Source organism: Eulemur rufifrons, chromosome 1, assembly GCF_041146395.1.
Source record: "Eulemur rufifrons isolate Redbay chromosome 1, OSU_ERuf_1, whole genome shotgun sequence".
NCBI classification, from domain to species: domain Eukaryota; kingdom Metazoa; phylum Chordata; class Mammalia; order Primates; family Lemuridae; genus Eulemur; species Eulemur rufifrons.
In genome coordinates this window covers 87,701,047-87,718,386 of record NC_090983.1, presented here as the reverse complement: position 1 = coordinate 87,718,386, position 17,340 = coordinate 87,701,047, and the positions used below count along the sequence as shown (strand labels likewise).

The 17,340-nt window shown below is 35.1% G+C and overlaps 1 protein-coding gene across 1 annotated transcript in view; it reads right to left on the bottom strand.

Moving 5' to 3' along the window:
• Positions 1 to 17,340, bottom strand: part of NCKAP5 (NCK associated protein 5) — a 719,900-nt gene that overhangs the window by 416,748 nt on the left and 285,812 nt on the right. The window contains exon 3 of the mRNA XM_069474609.1: positions 16,882 to 16,945. Coding sequence (XP_069330710.1) covers positions 16,882 to 16,945 — 64 coding nt within the window. The remainder of the gene's footprint in view (positions 1 to 16,881; positions 16,946 to 17,340) is intronic.

Sequence of the window (17,340 nt, the reverse complement as noted above, 5' to 3'; positions counted from 1 at the left end):
CTAGTATCTAGAATACACAATGGACTCTCAAAGTTTAACAGTAAAAGAAATAGCTCAATTAGAAAATGGGCAAAAAGACATGAAGAGACATTTCAAAGATTATACACAAATGGCAATTAAGCACACAAAAGATGTTCAACGTAATTAGGCATTAGAGTAATGAGAATTAAAACCACAATGAAATATCACTACACAGCCATGAGAAAGGCTAAAATGAAAAACAGTGACAACACCAAAGGCTGGTGAGGACGCAAAGAAACTGGATCGCTCATACATTGCTGCAGGAATGTCAAGTGGTCCAGCTGCTCTGGAACAACAGTTTAGCAGTTTCTTAAAAAATTAATCACGTAACCTAGCATGTTGCAATTCCTGGGTATTTATCTCAGAGAAATGAAAATTTATGTTCACACAAAAACCTGTACACAAATGTATATAGCAGTTTTACTCATAATGGCCCCAAACTGGAAACAACCCAAATGTCTTCCAATAGGTAAATAATTAAAAAGTTGTGGTACATACATATCATGAAATACTATTTAGTGATTTTGAAAAAGGAAATAACTATTGATACATATAACTACTTGGAAGATTCTCCAAGGACCTGTGCTGCGTGAAAAGGGTCAGTCCCCAAAGGTTATATACTGTATGATTCCATTTATATAGTACTCTTGAAATGATGACATGGTAGAAATGGGGGAACAGATGAATGAGTGCCAGGGGTTACGGAGGGGACGGGCAGGAGGGAAATGGATGTGGCTATAAAAAGACAATATAAGGGATCCAAGTCATGGGAGAAATATTTGTATCATGACACAATGTCAATTGATAGTATGACTTTAGTATAGTTTTGTAAGATATTACCATTGGGGAAATTGGGTAAAGGGTACACTGGAATATCTCTGTGTTATTTCTTACAACTTCATGTGAATCTATAGTTATCTCAGATAAAAAATTTTGTTAAACACCTAGAGAAATTATTAACTTGTCTAAGATGACACTTCCACTTCTTTTCAAATACCTTGAAATTCAGTGTGTTTTAGTGATTAATAAGGTTTTATTAGATTTGTAAATATTTTCAAATAAGTAACACTAGTTACTTGTAGTCTCTGTATCACTTGGATGTACTTTGCCTTTACATATAAAAAGAAAATTTCTCATTTAATTCCAAATTATATTTAGAAAGATAGTTTCTATAAAATACCAATATATATCAGTAGAAAATTAAGCATGCTGATAATTTTCTGCTTATAAATTGGGTTAGTGGCTGGGGTACAGTTGCTAAGGACAACCTGATAGTGAATTCACTGCTTTTAAATTGAATACCTATTTGTGTATTACAATACATATATGTAATATACAAATATACATATTTATACATACACTTGCATGTGCATATACATATACACCCATATATATGATGTTCACACTAGTATGCAGTAAAAAAATGACAATTTTTCTAAGGCTCCTTTTTTTTGTTAAATGAATGAAAGCTAGAGAGAGGCGGCACTAGCTCTCTGTGACTGAGAAGGGCTAACAGTGGTTATCCTGTACCTGAAATTGATCACTCAGTTAGGACTGTGGTCCTCAGTTTATACATCATCAAGCCACAAAGCACAGGATTAGCAAATGTAACACTATAATTCTAACAGAATTTTTTATTTGATGATTGAAAAAATATCTTCCTCCACCACAAAGTCTTTGAAATGCACCTTATTCCAAATATAAGGTAGGGATAATATTTAGCATCAGGAAGCTACAAATCAGCCTCCTGGCTTCTTGACCTCTTACTTTATATTACATACAGAACATGTATGCCCCTCTATGATATCACATCTAACAAGCAAAATCGTCATGGCAAGCACACTAATATTAAGATTTTTATTTCTAGTGTTGTCAGCTGAACTTCTCTCCTGCATTTCTAAGTATTCCTATTATCTGTCTCCATGTTCTCAAATTTTGGTAATTATACACTTTTTCCTAAAGCCTTTAATTCTCTGCATCTTGAGTCTTGCTCATTCTTACATCTAATACTAAAATTTAAATTTTATATAACTAAATATTGGTGCTAATATGAAGCGAATATAAAAAAAATACATTCATATCCCTGCATTCACAGACCCAGATAAAGAGGTAATTACCATATTAGACAAAAGAGATTTCTGGAGTATAGACAGATATTAGACAACTGATTATTAATAGGTATATATGAAAAAATTATTCTAACTCCATTGAGTCTAGCACTAGTTAAGCAAAGTTAGACAGCTATCTATTCACTAAGACTCCTCAGAGCTATTAATATAATTATATGTAGGCTGAATCACTAATATAGGCATATCATAAGATGCTGAGTTTCTTAAGTTTATTTGAACCCTTGCTTTTCATATCATACACTCCAGGTGTTACGAGCTAAAGGTTTATTTCAGAAGCAGTGACTAACAATGAAAAGTTGCCTAACCTACTTCACGAACTCTGCTCAGTAGAACTGTGTATCAGGATAACACGAATGATCAGATGAGCACAAAATCAAGACACACTGAAGTTAAGAACTCAAAAATTAGGTTCTTCTGAAAAGTGTGACTATCAAAATAACAGGATATAAAGTTTCAGAATGTGTGGTTATCGGATGACACAGATTTCCAAGAATCAAGTGAAAGCACACTTTCCCAGGAGGTCCAGAGAACAGATGAAACCAGAATCATTTACAGCACGGTTCCTTGACAACAGAGGGCTCGACAGAATCAGTGTGAAAACTAGCACAAACTTGTCATGCTTTCCTCTTAATTCACTTTGTCTCCCATTCGAACCACAATTAATCACCGGCAAAAGCCATTTGGATGAAAGTTCTCCATAAATACCCAAAGCGATATTATCTGTGGGCCACTGAAGAGTGATGAAAGTAAGGGTGGAAATTAACCAGAGTAAAAATCAACATAATTATACTCGAAAGAGGGCCTTATCATGGTTCCTTGGAATATCATGAAAATCAGAAATTTTGAAATTGAATTTTAATGATAATTAGGAAAAAATAAGAATTTTTGGTAAATTTGCCAAGTCAATTCAACACCAAAAGGGAAGTCTGTTCAACAAATGCTGCTGGAACAACTGCATAAATTTTGGGAAAACAAACAAACTTAGCTTATGATAACGGAAAGTCTCAAGCAAACTTCGCTCCTACCACCATCACAATGAAAACAAGCCTGATAGAGTCAAGATTATAAATTTTAAAACTCCATTAGAGAATTAAAACCATTAAGAATCATAAATGAACTGAAACTCAGGAACTAATGAACACGTCCTTCTTCACTCCCCCACACGCACACACTTGGCCAACAAAGGAAGAAAGAGACTCACAACTGACTTCTTTCTAGATAGGACAACTGATAAAAAGAAAACTGCCATTGCCAGGAGTTAAGAGAAGCCAGAGAAACTTTTTATAAAAGTTTAAAGATTGCATATGCTGGTCTGTTTGTTTAGACTCCTTAGGTAGCTCCAGCTACCCACCTGCCAACTTTTGGCCACAGCCCTTCACTGAATCTTCACCTGGAAAAATAATGAGTCAGAAAAAGAGAGAATCCCCCTAAAGTGTGGGAGCAGCAGGGACTATTGAAAGCTAAAGGCAGGGCACAGGAACCTCCTGAAGTACTCTGGGCTTCCAATAAGTACTAGGTGGGAACCGCTGACCGCCGGGGAAAAATCACAGAGAGCAGAGAGAAAATTACCCCGAGGAGCCTATGCACAGGGCTTCCTAAAGTGGGTACAAAAGCAAGAGAACTGAGGCACACACACACGCACTGGACACCTTCACTGAATGTACTGCTGCAACCTCCCGTGCTGTGGGCAGGGCAGCAAGAACAGCACTAAGGCACAGAGAGGCTGGGAGTGGGACTAGAGAGAAAAGAGAATCCCCAGTAACTCAAAACACTATCAGCTATTCTTGTAAAGCAGAGCATGTGAAGTCTCCCAAGTTTCCAAACACTGGCAGTTGGGATAATGCAAAGGAAATCTCCAGGGCTTCTGTGGTGCTCAGGTTCCAAGCCCTGATGAAGGGAATGTCCTAATCTTGGCCTAAAAGTCACTGGAAGCTTCCAGTTGCAGGAAAGATGGAGCAAGCACACTCCAGCTAGTCTCTCCCGCAGCATACAAATGTAAATCCTGGACAGAAAGCACGTAACAGCATCTAAGGACTCTGAAAAGTGAACAGTAGCAGGTATGTTAGCAAAGGAAACCAGAAATACTCACTACTGACTAAATCAGTAGTGACTTTACCATTTTTCCTCCTCTGGTATCACCTTGCCTGTACTCAAAGATAGCCAAAGAGCCAGACTGGCCTTAGGTAGTGTATACATGAAACAAATCCAAGCAGTACCGTGAATACTATGGAAAGTGAACTGACATTAGAACCACAGCCCACAGAAGACAGATCAGAATTTGAGCCCTGAACCTAAACCTGGTCAATTGCCAGCTAAAACAAAACAAACAAATCAACATTCTCTTTTGGATTAAGACAAGACCAAGAATATCATGACATAATATTCAAAATGTCTAGAACACAGTGCAAAATGACTCAACATATGAAGAACTGGGAAAATCTCAACTCGTGAGACAAAATACAAACAGATAACAACCCCTAGATGACACAGATGTTGGAAGATTTTTTAAAAAACAGGACTTTAAAAAAGAAATTATAACAATTCTTTTAAAAAGAAAAACAAACTTGGAACGTGTGGAAAAGCAGAATGTTTCAGTAAAGAAAAAGAAGACACAAGGAAGAAATAAAGAAAAATGTTAAACCTAGAAAATAGAAAAACCAAAATAAAATATTCACTGAATTGATTCCATAGCAGAATGGAAATAACCAAGAATTAATGCATGGGAAACTATATCACTAGGAATTATTCCATCTGTTCAAAAGAGAAAAAATGAAGGACAATACTAAACACTCTAGCATTCATACCACCAGAGTCTCAGACAGACAGAAGAAAAAGCGTGATACAAACATACATATATTTAAAGAAATGATTTGGTTAAAGACAAAGTTACCAATTTAAGAAACTCAGTGAAACCCAAAGAGGATAATTTCAAAGAAATCTATGCCCAAGCACCTCATAATCACACTGCAGGAAACCAAAGACAAAACAATAATAATAATCCTGAAAATTGCCAAAGAAAAAATTGAGGAACAACAATTCTAATAGAGACTGTGGATTTTTCATTAGAAATCATGGAAACGAGAAGGAAGTGGAACATTTTTTAAGTTCCGAAGGGAAGGAACTACCAAAAAATATTTAGAAAATAAAATCTGTAACAAGTTTCATTTCATTAGCATCAAAAAGTAGAAAAAAAAATAAGGTTAAATTTAAAAATAAGATGTCCAGGAGCTCTACATTGACAACTATACTAAAATAATCCTGAGAGATATTAAGGGAGATCTAAATAAATGGAGATTTACATCATGTTTAAGGATTAAAAGATTCAATATTTTAAGATGTCACTTCTGCCCACACTAACAGAAAGATTCAGTGCAACTATAAACAGTCACTGGAAGTATTGTGAAGAAATTGGCAAGCTGATTCTAATATTGACATGGAAATTAAAGAGACTTAGAATAGTGTAATATCTTAGAAAAGAACAAAACTGAAAAATGTATTTTAAATTTTGTTACAAAAGCGCAATAGATCAAAGCTGTGGTATTTGCAAAGGACAAAGAAGTAGATATAAAGGAGAAAAGTGAGAGTTCAGAGATAAACTTGCGCACATAGAGGCAATTAATTTTCAATAAAGGCACCAAAGAAATCCAATAAAGTAAACTTATTTCAAAAAATGATACAAACACGTGGGTATCTATATTTTTAAAAATAAATCTCAACCCTTAACACACATCATAGGCAAAAAATTAAGCCAGAATGGATCATGGACTGAAACATAAAATCCCAAACTATAAAGCTTGTAGAAGAAAACACAAAACATCATTTTTGTGAACACAGTATAGGCAAAAATTCTTAGAATACAGACAGCACAAGTTTGTGAAAGAAAAATAAATAGAACCTAAACACTAGACTGCTTCTATTCATCAAAAGACACCATTATTTAAAATGAATAGACAAACCAAAGAATGAGAAAAAAAAATTACAACACTTATTTGACAATAGAGTTGTATTCAGAATATATAAAGAACCCATGCGAATCAATAATTTAAGAAAAAAAGCAATCACCTCCCTCGAATAGGCAGAAGAACTTACCAGATATAGAAATGGACAATAAATGGATAAGTGCTTCAATATCTTTTATCATCACAGAAATGCAAATTAAACCACAATGAGATACCACTGCCTATCAACTACATTGGCTAATATAAAAACAGACCATTTCAAATGTTAGCAAGGATATCAATCAACTAAATCTCTCGTATATTGCTGCTGGTGGAAATGTGAAATATATTAATAATAGCTACTTTGAAAAACAAAACAGCTATTTCTTTTAAAGTTAAAAATACACTTACCATAAGATCCTGCAATTCCACTCCTAGTTATTTATCAAAGAGAAATAAAAATATATGCCTAGAATAATGATTTGCACATAAATGTTCATAGTAGCCTAATTCGTAATAGCTACTGGAAATCACTAAAATGTTATCAACAGGAGAACAAAGGGTATGTATTTATACAATGAAATACTACTCAGCAACGTAAAGGAATCAACTACTTACTAATACATATAACGACATGAATCTCAACAACATTATGCTGTGTGGAAGAATTAAGACACAAAAGAGCATGTATTCTAGATTTCATTCAGATGAAATCCAAGAACCAGCGAAACTATTAATAATTTAACAAATTCAATGCAATCTCTTTTAAAACTCCAGCTGGCTTTTACGTTTTTGAAGAAATTAATAAGCTGACACTAAAATTCACGTGGAAATGCAAAGGACTTAGAATAGCCAATAAATCTTGAAAAAAAAAAAGAACAAAGTTGGAGAAAGCACACTTCTCAATTCCAAAACTTACTACATGGTACTTGTGTTACTTGATTCCCACAGTAATCTAGACAGTGTGTTACTGACATAAGTACAGACATACAGATCAACGGAATAGAATTGAAAGTCCAGAAGTGAACCTCCAGATTCACGTCAACGGATTTTCAACAAGGGCCCCAGCACAATTCAATGGAGAAAAAATAGTCTTTTCAACAAATGGTGCTCGGATAAGTGGATAGCCACATGCAAAAGAACGAGCTTGAACCTCTTCCGCAAACCACACACAAAATATAACTCAAAAGAGACCACAGACCTAAATAAATGTAAGGGCTAAATCCATAAAACTCTTACAGGAAAATCTTTGTGGCCCTGGGTTAGGCAAAGCCTTCTTAGATACAATACCAAAAGTAAAAGTGTTCTTCAAAATTAAAACCATTCATGTTTTAAAGGACACCATCAAGAAAGTGAAAAGAATACCTAAAAAATGGGAGAAACTGTTTGAAAATCATGTATCTCATAATGGACTGATAGGTCCACAAAAAGAAATTTTATAAGAAATTCATAGTGGCCTTATTCATAGTAGGCCAAACTGGAAAAAATTCAAATATCTGCCAAAAGGAAAACGGATAAACAAATTGTGGTATGTTCATACATTAAATACTACGGAGCTATTTTTAAGAAAACCAACTACAGTAGTCCCCCTGATCCACAGGGGATGTGTTTCAAAAGTCCCAGTAGATGCCTAAAATCACAGATATTACCAAACCCTATGAATACCATGTTTTTGTATATATGTATATGTACCTATGATAACATTTAATTTGTAAATTAAATACAGTAAGAGATTAACAGTAATAGAAGAACTATAACACTATACTCTAATAAAAGTAAAATAAGGTTCCTTGAACACAAGCACTGTGATACTGTGATAGTCGATCTGATAACTTATCGGGCTACTAAGTGACTAACAGATGGTAGCATCTGTAGCATGGATCCACTGGACAAAGGGATGATTCACGTCCCAGGACAGGGTGGGGCCACAAGGCATTTCATCACGCTATTTAGCATGGCACACAATTTATAACTTATGAACTGTTTATTTCTGGAATTTTCCATGTAATAATTTCAGACCACAATTGACTGCGGGTAACTAAAATTGCAGAAAGCAAAACCATGGATAATAGGAGACTGACTACTGTACTAAGACACACAAAACAGATAAATCTCAAAAACATGTTGGAAGTAAAAAGCCAGACACAGAAGAATACACACTGTATGATAACATTTACATAAAGTTCAAGAATAGGCAAAACTAATACCTGCATTATATAAAGTATATCAATGCTTGTTTAGGCAGAGGTGAGGGTATGCAACTGACAAGAGTTAAAAGGAAACAATCTGTGGTGATAAAAATATTCTATACCTCATTCCAGGTGTTGGTTTCACAAGTCAACCTAAATTCATCAAATTGGACAACTAAGACATGCTCATTTCACCATATACAAATTTTACTTCAATTTTTTAAAGTATAAGGAAGGGAAAGGAAAGTGTCATGTTTCATGGTGTCTTACTCCTCCCTTGCCACATTTCAAACACAAAACAGACACAGAAGGCCATTCCAGCCCCCAAGGAGACATAAGACTCTTTGTGCTTAAGCAAGTTGTCTTCTAGAAATTCTCCCTTTGCTGGGCCAGTAGTTCACGCTTGTAGTCCCAGTTACTCAGGAGGCCAAGGCAGGAGGAGATTGCTTGAGGCCAGTTCAGGACCAGCCTGGGCAATGAAGCAAGACTCTATCTCTAAAAAAATTTGTTTAATTAGCCAGGTGTGGTGCTGTATGCCTGTAGTCCCAGAAGGTGAGACAGGAGGATCACTTGAACCCAGGAGTTTGAGGTTGGGTTGCAGTGAGCTATGATCACACCACTGCACTCCAGCCTGAGCAACAGAGCAAGACCTAGTCTCAAAAAAAAAAAAAAAAAAAAGGACAGGACTCCTGCCTTGTTCAAGCAAATCTGAATAAAATTTTCACATTTCCTGGTCTCTGTCTCCAGTATCTGACTTTGAATAAAAGAATGGTAGAAATTTACCTAAATCTGAGTGTGAGCCAGTCCCAGGGTCAGCAAGGGTTTAACTTGAGGGGGGAGTGCTATATAGTAAGAATACAATCTTCGAAAATAATGTTTCTCCTTAAAAGAATCCTAGAGAAATCTAAAGATTCCAAACTGATTCAAATTTTCAAACATAGTTTAAAGTTGGACTAAATCAGCTAGTAACACATAATCCACAGCATTATTCTGAAGATTTCTCTACAAATTCCTAGAATTTTATCTCTTTACAACTATTTCATCTGTTGCAATAAAAAAAAGGGTGCTTAATTTATTAACTCGGTTTATGTAACCTTTTGCTCAACAGAAGTTATTACTTTTCACAAAGTCAATTCTCTCTCTCTTACCTTCACAGTTTATGACTCCAGTGTCAGGCTCAGACATGCCTTTGCTACGCTCCGATCATAAAAATAACACAGTTTCTAAAATTCTCCCTGGGAAAGCTCATATTTTCTTCTAATTTCTCCTATCTTCTCTTCTAATGCTATTATGGTTTTATTTTTTTTAATTTCAATATTTTTATTGAAATTCTCTTTGCATTGTTAATGCTGAAATATTTTACAAATTCAGAAGATATTTCAGAAAATGAGACATCATTTAACTCCATCCAGATTTAACAGATTGTAAAACATTTCATGACATTTGCTCATCAAAAAATTAAATAAATGGATATTACTTAAGACCCTTCCCTCTCCAATGTATCCATTATCTTAAATTTGATGTGTGTTATTACGTGTATTAAATTTTTTTCTACTGTTATGTTTATGACATTTGTCCATGTTCATACATGCAGATCTAGTTTATTTTCACTACTGCATATCATTTCACTGTTTGAAGAAATCAGTTTATTCATCTGTTCTCCCAAGGGGCCTTGAGATTGTTTTGACATTTCCATTATTAGAAATAGTGCTAAAGTATATATCTTTATATGAGCCACTTCGTGTATATGCTAGAGATTCTGTAGCATATAAACATACAAGTGGAATGGCTGGGTCACAAGCTGTTTCAGCTTCAACTTTACTAGGTAACTCCCACCAACAATGTAGAAGAAATCCAATCTCTACTAGTCCTTCCCCACTGGCATTTTCGGAGCTTAACAATTTTTCCAAACAGATTGGCACGGGATGCTATCTCAGGGATGTTTTAATTTATAATCTACATTTTTCTGAACAAGAAACTTCCGATGTTTATTGGTCATAACACTTTCCTATCAGCTTGCCTTGGGAATCTCTTACATCAATCAGCAGCTTACTTTCCCACTTTGTCAAAGATTTTTTTTAAGCAAAAGTTTTTATTTCTAATGTATTCAGATTTATCAATCTTTCCCATTGTGGCTTATATTAATACATTTTGTCTTTTTTTTAAACAAAATCCTTCCTTATTTCAATATTATGATATCTCTTATATTAACTTCTAAAAGTCTTAGAATTTTGCTTTTAGTTTATAAGTTTTTGATGTATCCAACATTCATTTTTGTCCATCGTATTTGGTAGCAATGAAATAACATTTACTACATACATTGTTACAGCAGCCTTTTAAAACCATCCATTCTTTTATCCCTAAATTGTAATTCTATTTACTTATATATTCCTATATATATATATACATATGAGTGTATTTCAAGGCTTTCCACTTTGTTTTCTGGTTTATCTGTGCCCCAATATCACACTAATTTATTTATTTGTTTTAGCTTTAAAATAAATCTTTATGTGTGGTAGGACACAATGTCCCCTTGTTAACTTTCTCTAAAATCATGTCATATGTACTTAAACCTGTTCTCTTGCTAAGTGCTATGAAAACCCTGTTGGGATTCTAATTGGAATTACATTGAATGCATAAGTCACTGGGGGGTAAGTTGTGATAGTTTCACAATACTGAGTCTTCCCTTCCAGGAATATATCATATCTTTCCTTTTATACTCTTTAATAATTTTCCATCAATATCGCATACATTTCTTTTTAGATTTATTCCCATATGCATTTTATACTATTTTAAATATATTTTAACACTGTGCTTTCTAAGGGCTAATGATTGATATGTAGGAATTCTATTGATTTTTGAATGTTCATTTTACATCTAGTAATCTTCTAAAAGTTTATCTAAAGATTCTCTTAGATTTTTCTAGTTAAATAATCATTATTTGCAAATAATACAAACTGTGCTCTTTCCCCAGTTCTTATACCCCTTACTTATCTTATTGTGCTAGTTAGGACCAGAAGTACAATGATGAATGGAAGCAGTTACAGAAGTAATCTTAGGCTGGTAACAGATTATAAAAGAAATGCTTCCAACATTTCATCATTAAGTCTAATGTTTACTGACGATTTTCAATGGGCATCCTTTATCAATTTAAGGAAATTCCCTTTTATTCTTGACTAGATTTTTTTAAAAAAATTATTATAAACTAGTATTAAATTTTATCAAATGTCTTATTCCGTGTCTATTAAAATCTTTCTTCCTTTAATCTATTACTGTTGTCAATTATATTAACGACTTTTCTAATATTAAGCAGTCATTGCATTCCTTGATTAAATGTCACTTTAAACAAGCCTTATAAAAGTGAGTTGGCGCCCAGTGACCAGATTTTGGTTTCAAATAGCCTTGCCCATTGACAGGAACCAGGTCTCCTTGGAGAAATGGCTGATTCTAAGACAGAAGTAAGAAATATACAAGATAAGCCTGAAGCATCTTATAATGCCAGAAAGTAAGAAAATTCTAAGGGGAAAAAAAAAAAAGAAAGAAACAACAACAATAAAAACAATGATGAGAGCATGTCAGGAAGACCCAAGGAGCCAATAAAAGACCTCCTAATGGCCAAGCTGGAATAATTTGAGCAAAAAATAAAGTAGTGCTGGGTTACAACCCAAAGTATAAAATAAATATCAATATATTCATACAGATATAAACAAATGATTGAATAAATAAATGAGGAAGAAGAAACAAACATCCCACACAGAAGAATTCAAAATAAAATAATTTATGTAGATAAGCCACACTCCCCACTAACTCCCCACTCCCTAAGTGTGGGCTGCACACAGTGACTTTCTTTCAAAAAATTACCTCAGCCAAGTGATCAAGGTTCATATCAACAGTGTTAAGTGATGTTGATAATACATACATTTAATATTTTTGATTAAAAAAATCGCACTTTTACTCGTGACCTAACTCTCCAAACTACACCCAAATTTAATCATGAGGGAAAAAAAAATCAGACAAATCCCAATGAAACAAATGCCATAAGAACCCATCCAGTACTTCTCTAAACTGTCAATGTCATCAAAAACAAGGAAAGTCTGGGAAACCATGAAAACCAAGAGGAGCTTAAGGAAACATGACAAGTAACCATAATGTATATCTTGGATGAGATCCTGGAGCAGGAGAAGGACATTAAGCAAAACTATGGAAATCTGAATGACGTGTAGATTTCATTAATAATAATAATGTATCAATATTAGTTCATTAATTATGACAAATGTGCCATACTAATGTAAGGTACTAACACTAGGGGAAACTGGGTATGGGACATACGGAACACTATACTATCTTTGCAATTTTTCTGTAATAAAAGATTTATTTTTTAAAAAGTGAATTGCGGATTTCTCTCATTTTCTATGTTTGGGACCAGTTTGTATAGCAGCACTTGCAATGGAAAAGTATAAGCAGTCCAGTAATTGACCCAGGTTGATATGGGCATTTGGAATATGATAAAGGTAATAAATAGAAAAGGTTACACTGTTCAATAAATATTATCGGAAAATTAGCTACCAATTTGGGAAAAAAATTCTGATCCCTACCCTCTTGCCAAATCAATTCTACTTAAAATCTGCAAAGATTTGCATATAAAAATAAAGGCATAATAATTCTAGAAGATAATGAGAATGAATATCTTTATACATTTGGGGTAGGATGGATCTTTTTTACACACAACAACACTTAAGACAACGTTGAAGTCTTACGGGCATAACAGTAAACTGAGCCAGTGATATGAAGCACAAGCTGAAACACTCTCCCAGTAAGAGAAGAAGCACAATCTGAGAGAGCTTGCAAAAAATAACGAAAAGTAAGCATGAAAAACAATGGAGACAGTTATATCCTGGAAGAAAAAAATTAAGAACAAAGAAAACAAATATGACACATCTAGTTTGCTGAAACAAAGTTCTCCAAAAATAAAGATCTAAGTTAACAGAACAAAAAATCAGAGAGAATTGAAGAAAACCAGTCAAGCAAAATGTCCAAGGTAACACAGCTAACTTCTGGTGGAGATGGCTTTGAAGCCAGAGCAGCCTCACTTTCAAGCTCATGTTCTTTCTACTTCCGTATAGGTACTCAATTAGCCATTAAAAAGTAATCCCTCTACATGAAATATGGTACCTTACACTGGATCCTAGATCAGAAAAGGGACATTAGTGAAAAAACTAGTGAAATTCTAATAAAGTCTAGAATTAAGAGTAACATACCAATGTTAATCTCTTAGTTTTTATTATTACACCATAGTTACAGAAGATATTAATGCCAGGGGAAATTGGGTGAATGTAGGCAAGTGTACAACTTTTCTGTAAATCTAAAACTATTCCAAAATAAAAAGTTTATTAAATAAAATAGATCTCTCAAAAGGGTACCTTGAGTACTATCTTCAAACTAGCAAATATAGAGATTTGCATAAAACAAAATTTTAAAAGGGGCATGCTTTGCATTGAAGACTCTGATTATAACAGGTTTACTGATGACTTTAAAAATTAAGATCTGTTTCAATTTAATTACACAGCTTTTTCTGAAAAGACTGCTTACATAATTTCTTCCACATCATTTTTCCTTTCATGTGGATAAAAATATAGAAAACTGTAAACAGTAATCTCTAAAAACGTAAGTAATCTGGTTGTGATGAACTGCTTTCCATTTCTGCTACAGATGTGACAAAAGTTCTTTAAAAAAAATTTGTAACAGCAAGAATTAAATTTAAAGGATTAATGTAGCTGTCTGATTTTAGGAGCTGTCAGATACTGAAAGAATCAGGACTCCAGAAATAAATGAATTCTAGGAGAAAAGCTGGAGCATATAATTAAAGTAGAAAACTCAAAGGAGTTTGACTATGTAAGAAAAGAGGGAGAAAAAGTTATATAAAAATAGGGAGAAAAAATAAAGGAGACTAATTGAAATCAGGGCTTATGGTGTCTCTAAAAAATGAGATGTGAAAAACCATGGAATGGGAAGGGAGATGACAGAAATATGAATAATATTAAGTCCAATCACATCAGTGTCTTGCTGTGGTTCCCATCACTTAGAGCACGAGCCAGAGACCCATGGGGACCTTGATGGCCTCCACCACATCTGACCTTCCCTTCTCCTTCTCACCCTGGCCCTCAAGCCCCTCCAGCTGCCCAGTCTCAGGCAGTTCCTCAGGCACCCCAGCCTTTGCAGGTGCTAATCTCCCTGCCGGAATGTCCCTCTCCCAGACATTTCTGTGGCAAACCTCCTTAATCTCCTTCAAGTTTTACTCAGATATTAACTTTTCAGTGATGTTCTACCATACACATTCTATTTAGGATAGTGAGCCCCTAGAACTCCCAAACCCCCTAACCTGCCATTTCCTCATAGCTGCTTCCCTCATCTAACATTTTCATTATGTTGAATATCTGTCTCCCCAACCACTCGACTGTAAGCTCGTTTTGCCTGTTTTGTTCACTGGTATTTCCCCTGTGCCTAGAATAGTGCCGGGCACATAGTAAGTGCCCAATAAATATTTGTCAAAAATCACATTTGTACAAAAATATAATTTTTCATTATCATCATTAAAATTAGAAAAATAAAACATTGATAACTTTTCCAAAGTCATTTTTTGAGCAATTGGGGTCATTTTGTTTTTTGCCGGTCCGTGTTTTCTGGCTATTTTCTACACTGAACGATAACGTCTATAATGTTTTAAAAGAAAGTTTTGGTTTTGTAAAAGACCAGACAGCTGTCAGAGATCATTTCAACACAAGCATAGTCAGTATCAGAGTCAGGAAGAATAAAAGTTTATTCTACCAAGGCCTGTTCTTCTTATGACCATGAATAACAGATATGCAAATGATGAACAGAGTGATCCACTAAGTTAATAGAATCCTAAAATTCTAACCTCCTCATTTTAAAGATGAGTAAACGGAGACCTAGAAAAAAGTTAAGTCACTTCCTCACATTCAATTAGAATATAGCTGATGTCGTGGTGAACTTAGAGCTAGTCCTAAACAAAAGTCTGAAGCATTACAGGACGACCTGGCACACCAACATGTTTTTTTTTTTTTTTTTTTTTTTTTTGAGACAGAGTCTCACTCTGTTGCCCGGGCTAGAGTGAGTGCCGTGGCGTCAGCCTAGCTCACAGCAACCTCAAACTCCTGGGCTTAAGCGATCCTCCTGCCTCAGCCTCCCGAGTAGCTGGGACTACAGGCATGCACCACCATGCCCGGCTAATGTTTTGTATATATATATTTTAGTTGTCCATATAATTTCTTTCTATTGTTAGTAGAGACGGGGTCTCACTCTTGCTCAGGCTGGTCTTGAACTCCTGACCTCGAGCGATCCACCCACCTCGGCCTCCCAGAGTGCTAGGATTACAGGCGTGAGCCACCGCGCCCGGCCAACACACCAACATGTTGAAATGCAATGAGAAGTCCAGACCATCTGAGCAGACCTTTATTTTCTCCACTTGTTTCTGTTCATTGCTCAAAGATGCTTGTGAGTGGTTGCTTCATATTCAGGATTCTCTCTGCAGTAAAATCACTAGCAAAATAAACAGTGTAATCACCTTCCCTGTGTATTTTAGCACGCTCAAGGCCCACTGTACCTTCCAGATCCCACTCAACAGTCAGCCTCTTGCTCTAGCCCTCTATTTGTCCGGTTGAAAGAAGTGTGAGGCCAGCATATTTTACAAATTTCTTATTCTTTTTAGTGGATGGACTGTCAATTAACTGTCATAAAATCAAATGGAAGCAGGTTTCAGGGTCTAAAAATGTGTCACTTATCTTTTCAAAAAAATCTAATTCTTTTGCTAAAAAACTACACACGTATTATTGTTTCATCATAAGTGGGGGGAATAAAATAAATCTGGTATTGTATTTTCTTCTCAGAGACAGCAACAGCAGTTCTTCCACACACACGCAATCCCCAGGTCCCCAGACAGTCATCTCTGATGTTACAGTGGTACACGGGCACACACTTTGGCAAAGACAGTCTATAAGATGAAGTTGCTATGGACCAAAACAACAGTATTGATTTTTAGTACAATTCAAAACACAAGGAAACATCAGTTTTCTAAATGGCACAAGTTGAAAAAGACAGGGAGAAACAGACTGCAAATAGTGGAAATGGGAAACGAATAAAAGACAATTACATTAGCAAACATCTTAGTGTTCTTTTAGGTTGTCTGTTTTTTAAGTTCGAACAACTGAGAGGGCTGAATTTTTAATATGTTGAATTGTCCTTATCTAAAAACCTTAAATTGATCACTTACAGACACTGTCTTCACAGCTGGAAGCCCAAGCATCCAAAAGACCCTAACGAAACAAAGCCTTCTAACCCTCTGTATATCTGAACATCCTCTTTAAAGCTCAAATAGTTTTTCTTTTTTCAAATAACATCCCTTACTGTCTCTTTCTCAGCAAATGGCAGAGCTGTCTAAATTGCATTATAATTACATCATTTACCAAAATACTAAGCTTGCTGCAAGCAAATGTTTTCCTTAAATATCCTTAATGAGACAAAATGACTTTCAAGTCAGAGACCTCCAGATGGGAGGCTCCCGATGTGGACAGAACAGCCAGGACTTACCATGGCCCTCTCACTTGTTCTTTGGGCAACTTCTCGCTGCAGTCGGGCCACTGCCAACTTCTCCCTGGAGGAAGAAAAAAAAAAAAAAAAAAGCACATGATTAGCTGACCACTCTCAGGGCGGAGGTGACACTGGTGTGGCTGTGAAACATCCTTTCTTTCGAGGTCTCCAGAGGAACTCCTTCCTTGGTTTTAGCTCACTTCCTCCACTATACTTTCTATAAATATTTAAAGTGATTCGTGTGAGTGCATTGTTTTCATCAAGTGTCATGAAAGAGACATTTTTTTGCCTTGGACTTTATAATAGCTAAGGAAATGTTAAAATGCTGAGTGAAAGCTTTGTTTTAAGTTCATTCATGTATATCACTTACAAATAAATTTTCCATGGCTAAAATATTTTAGATGTCCTTTCTGTATCAACTTTGCTTACACATTTTTAATTATTTTTATTTCTTTTGTT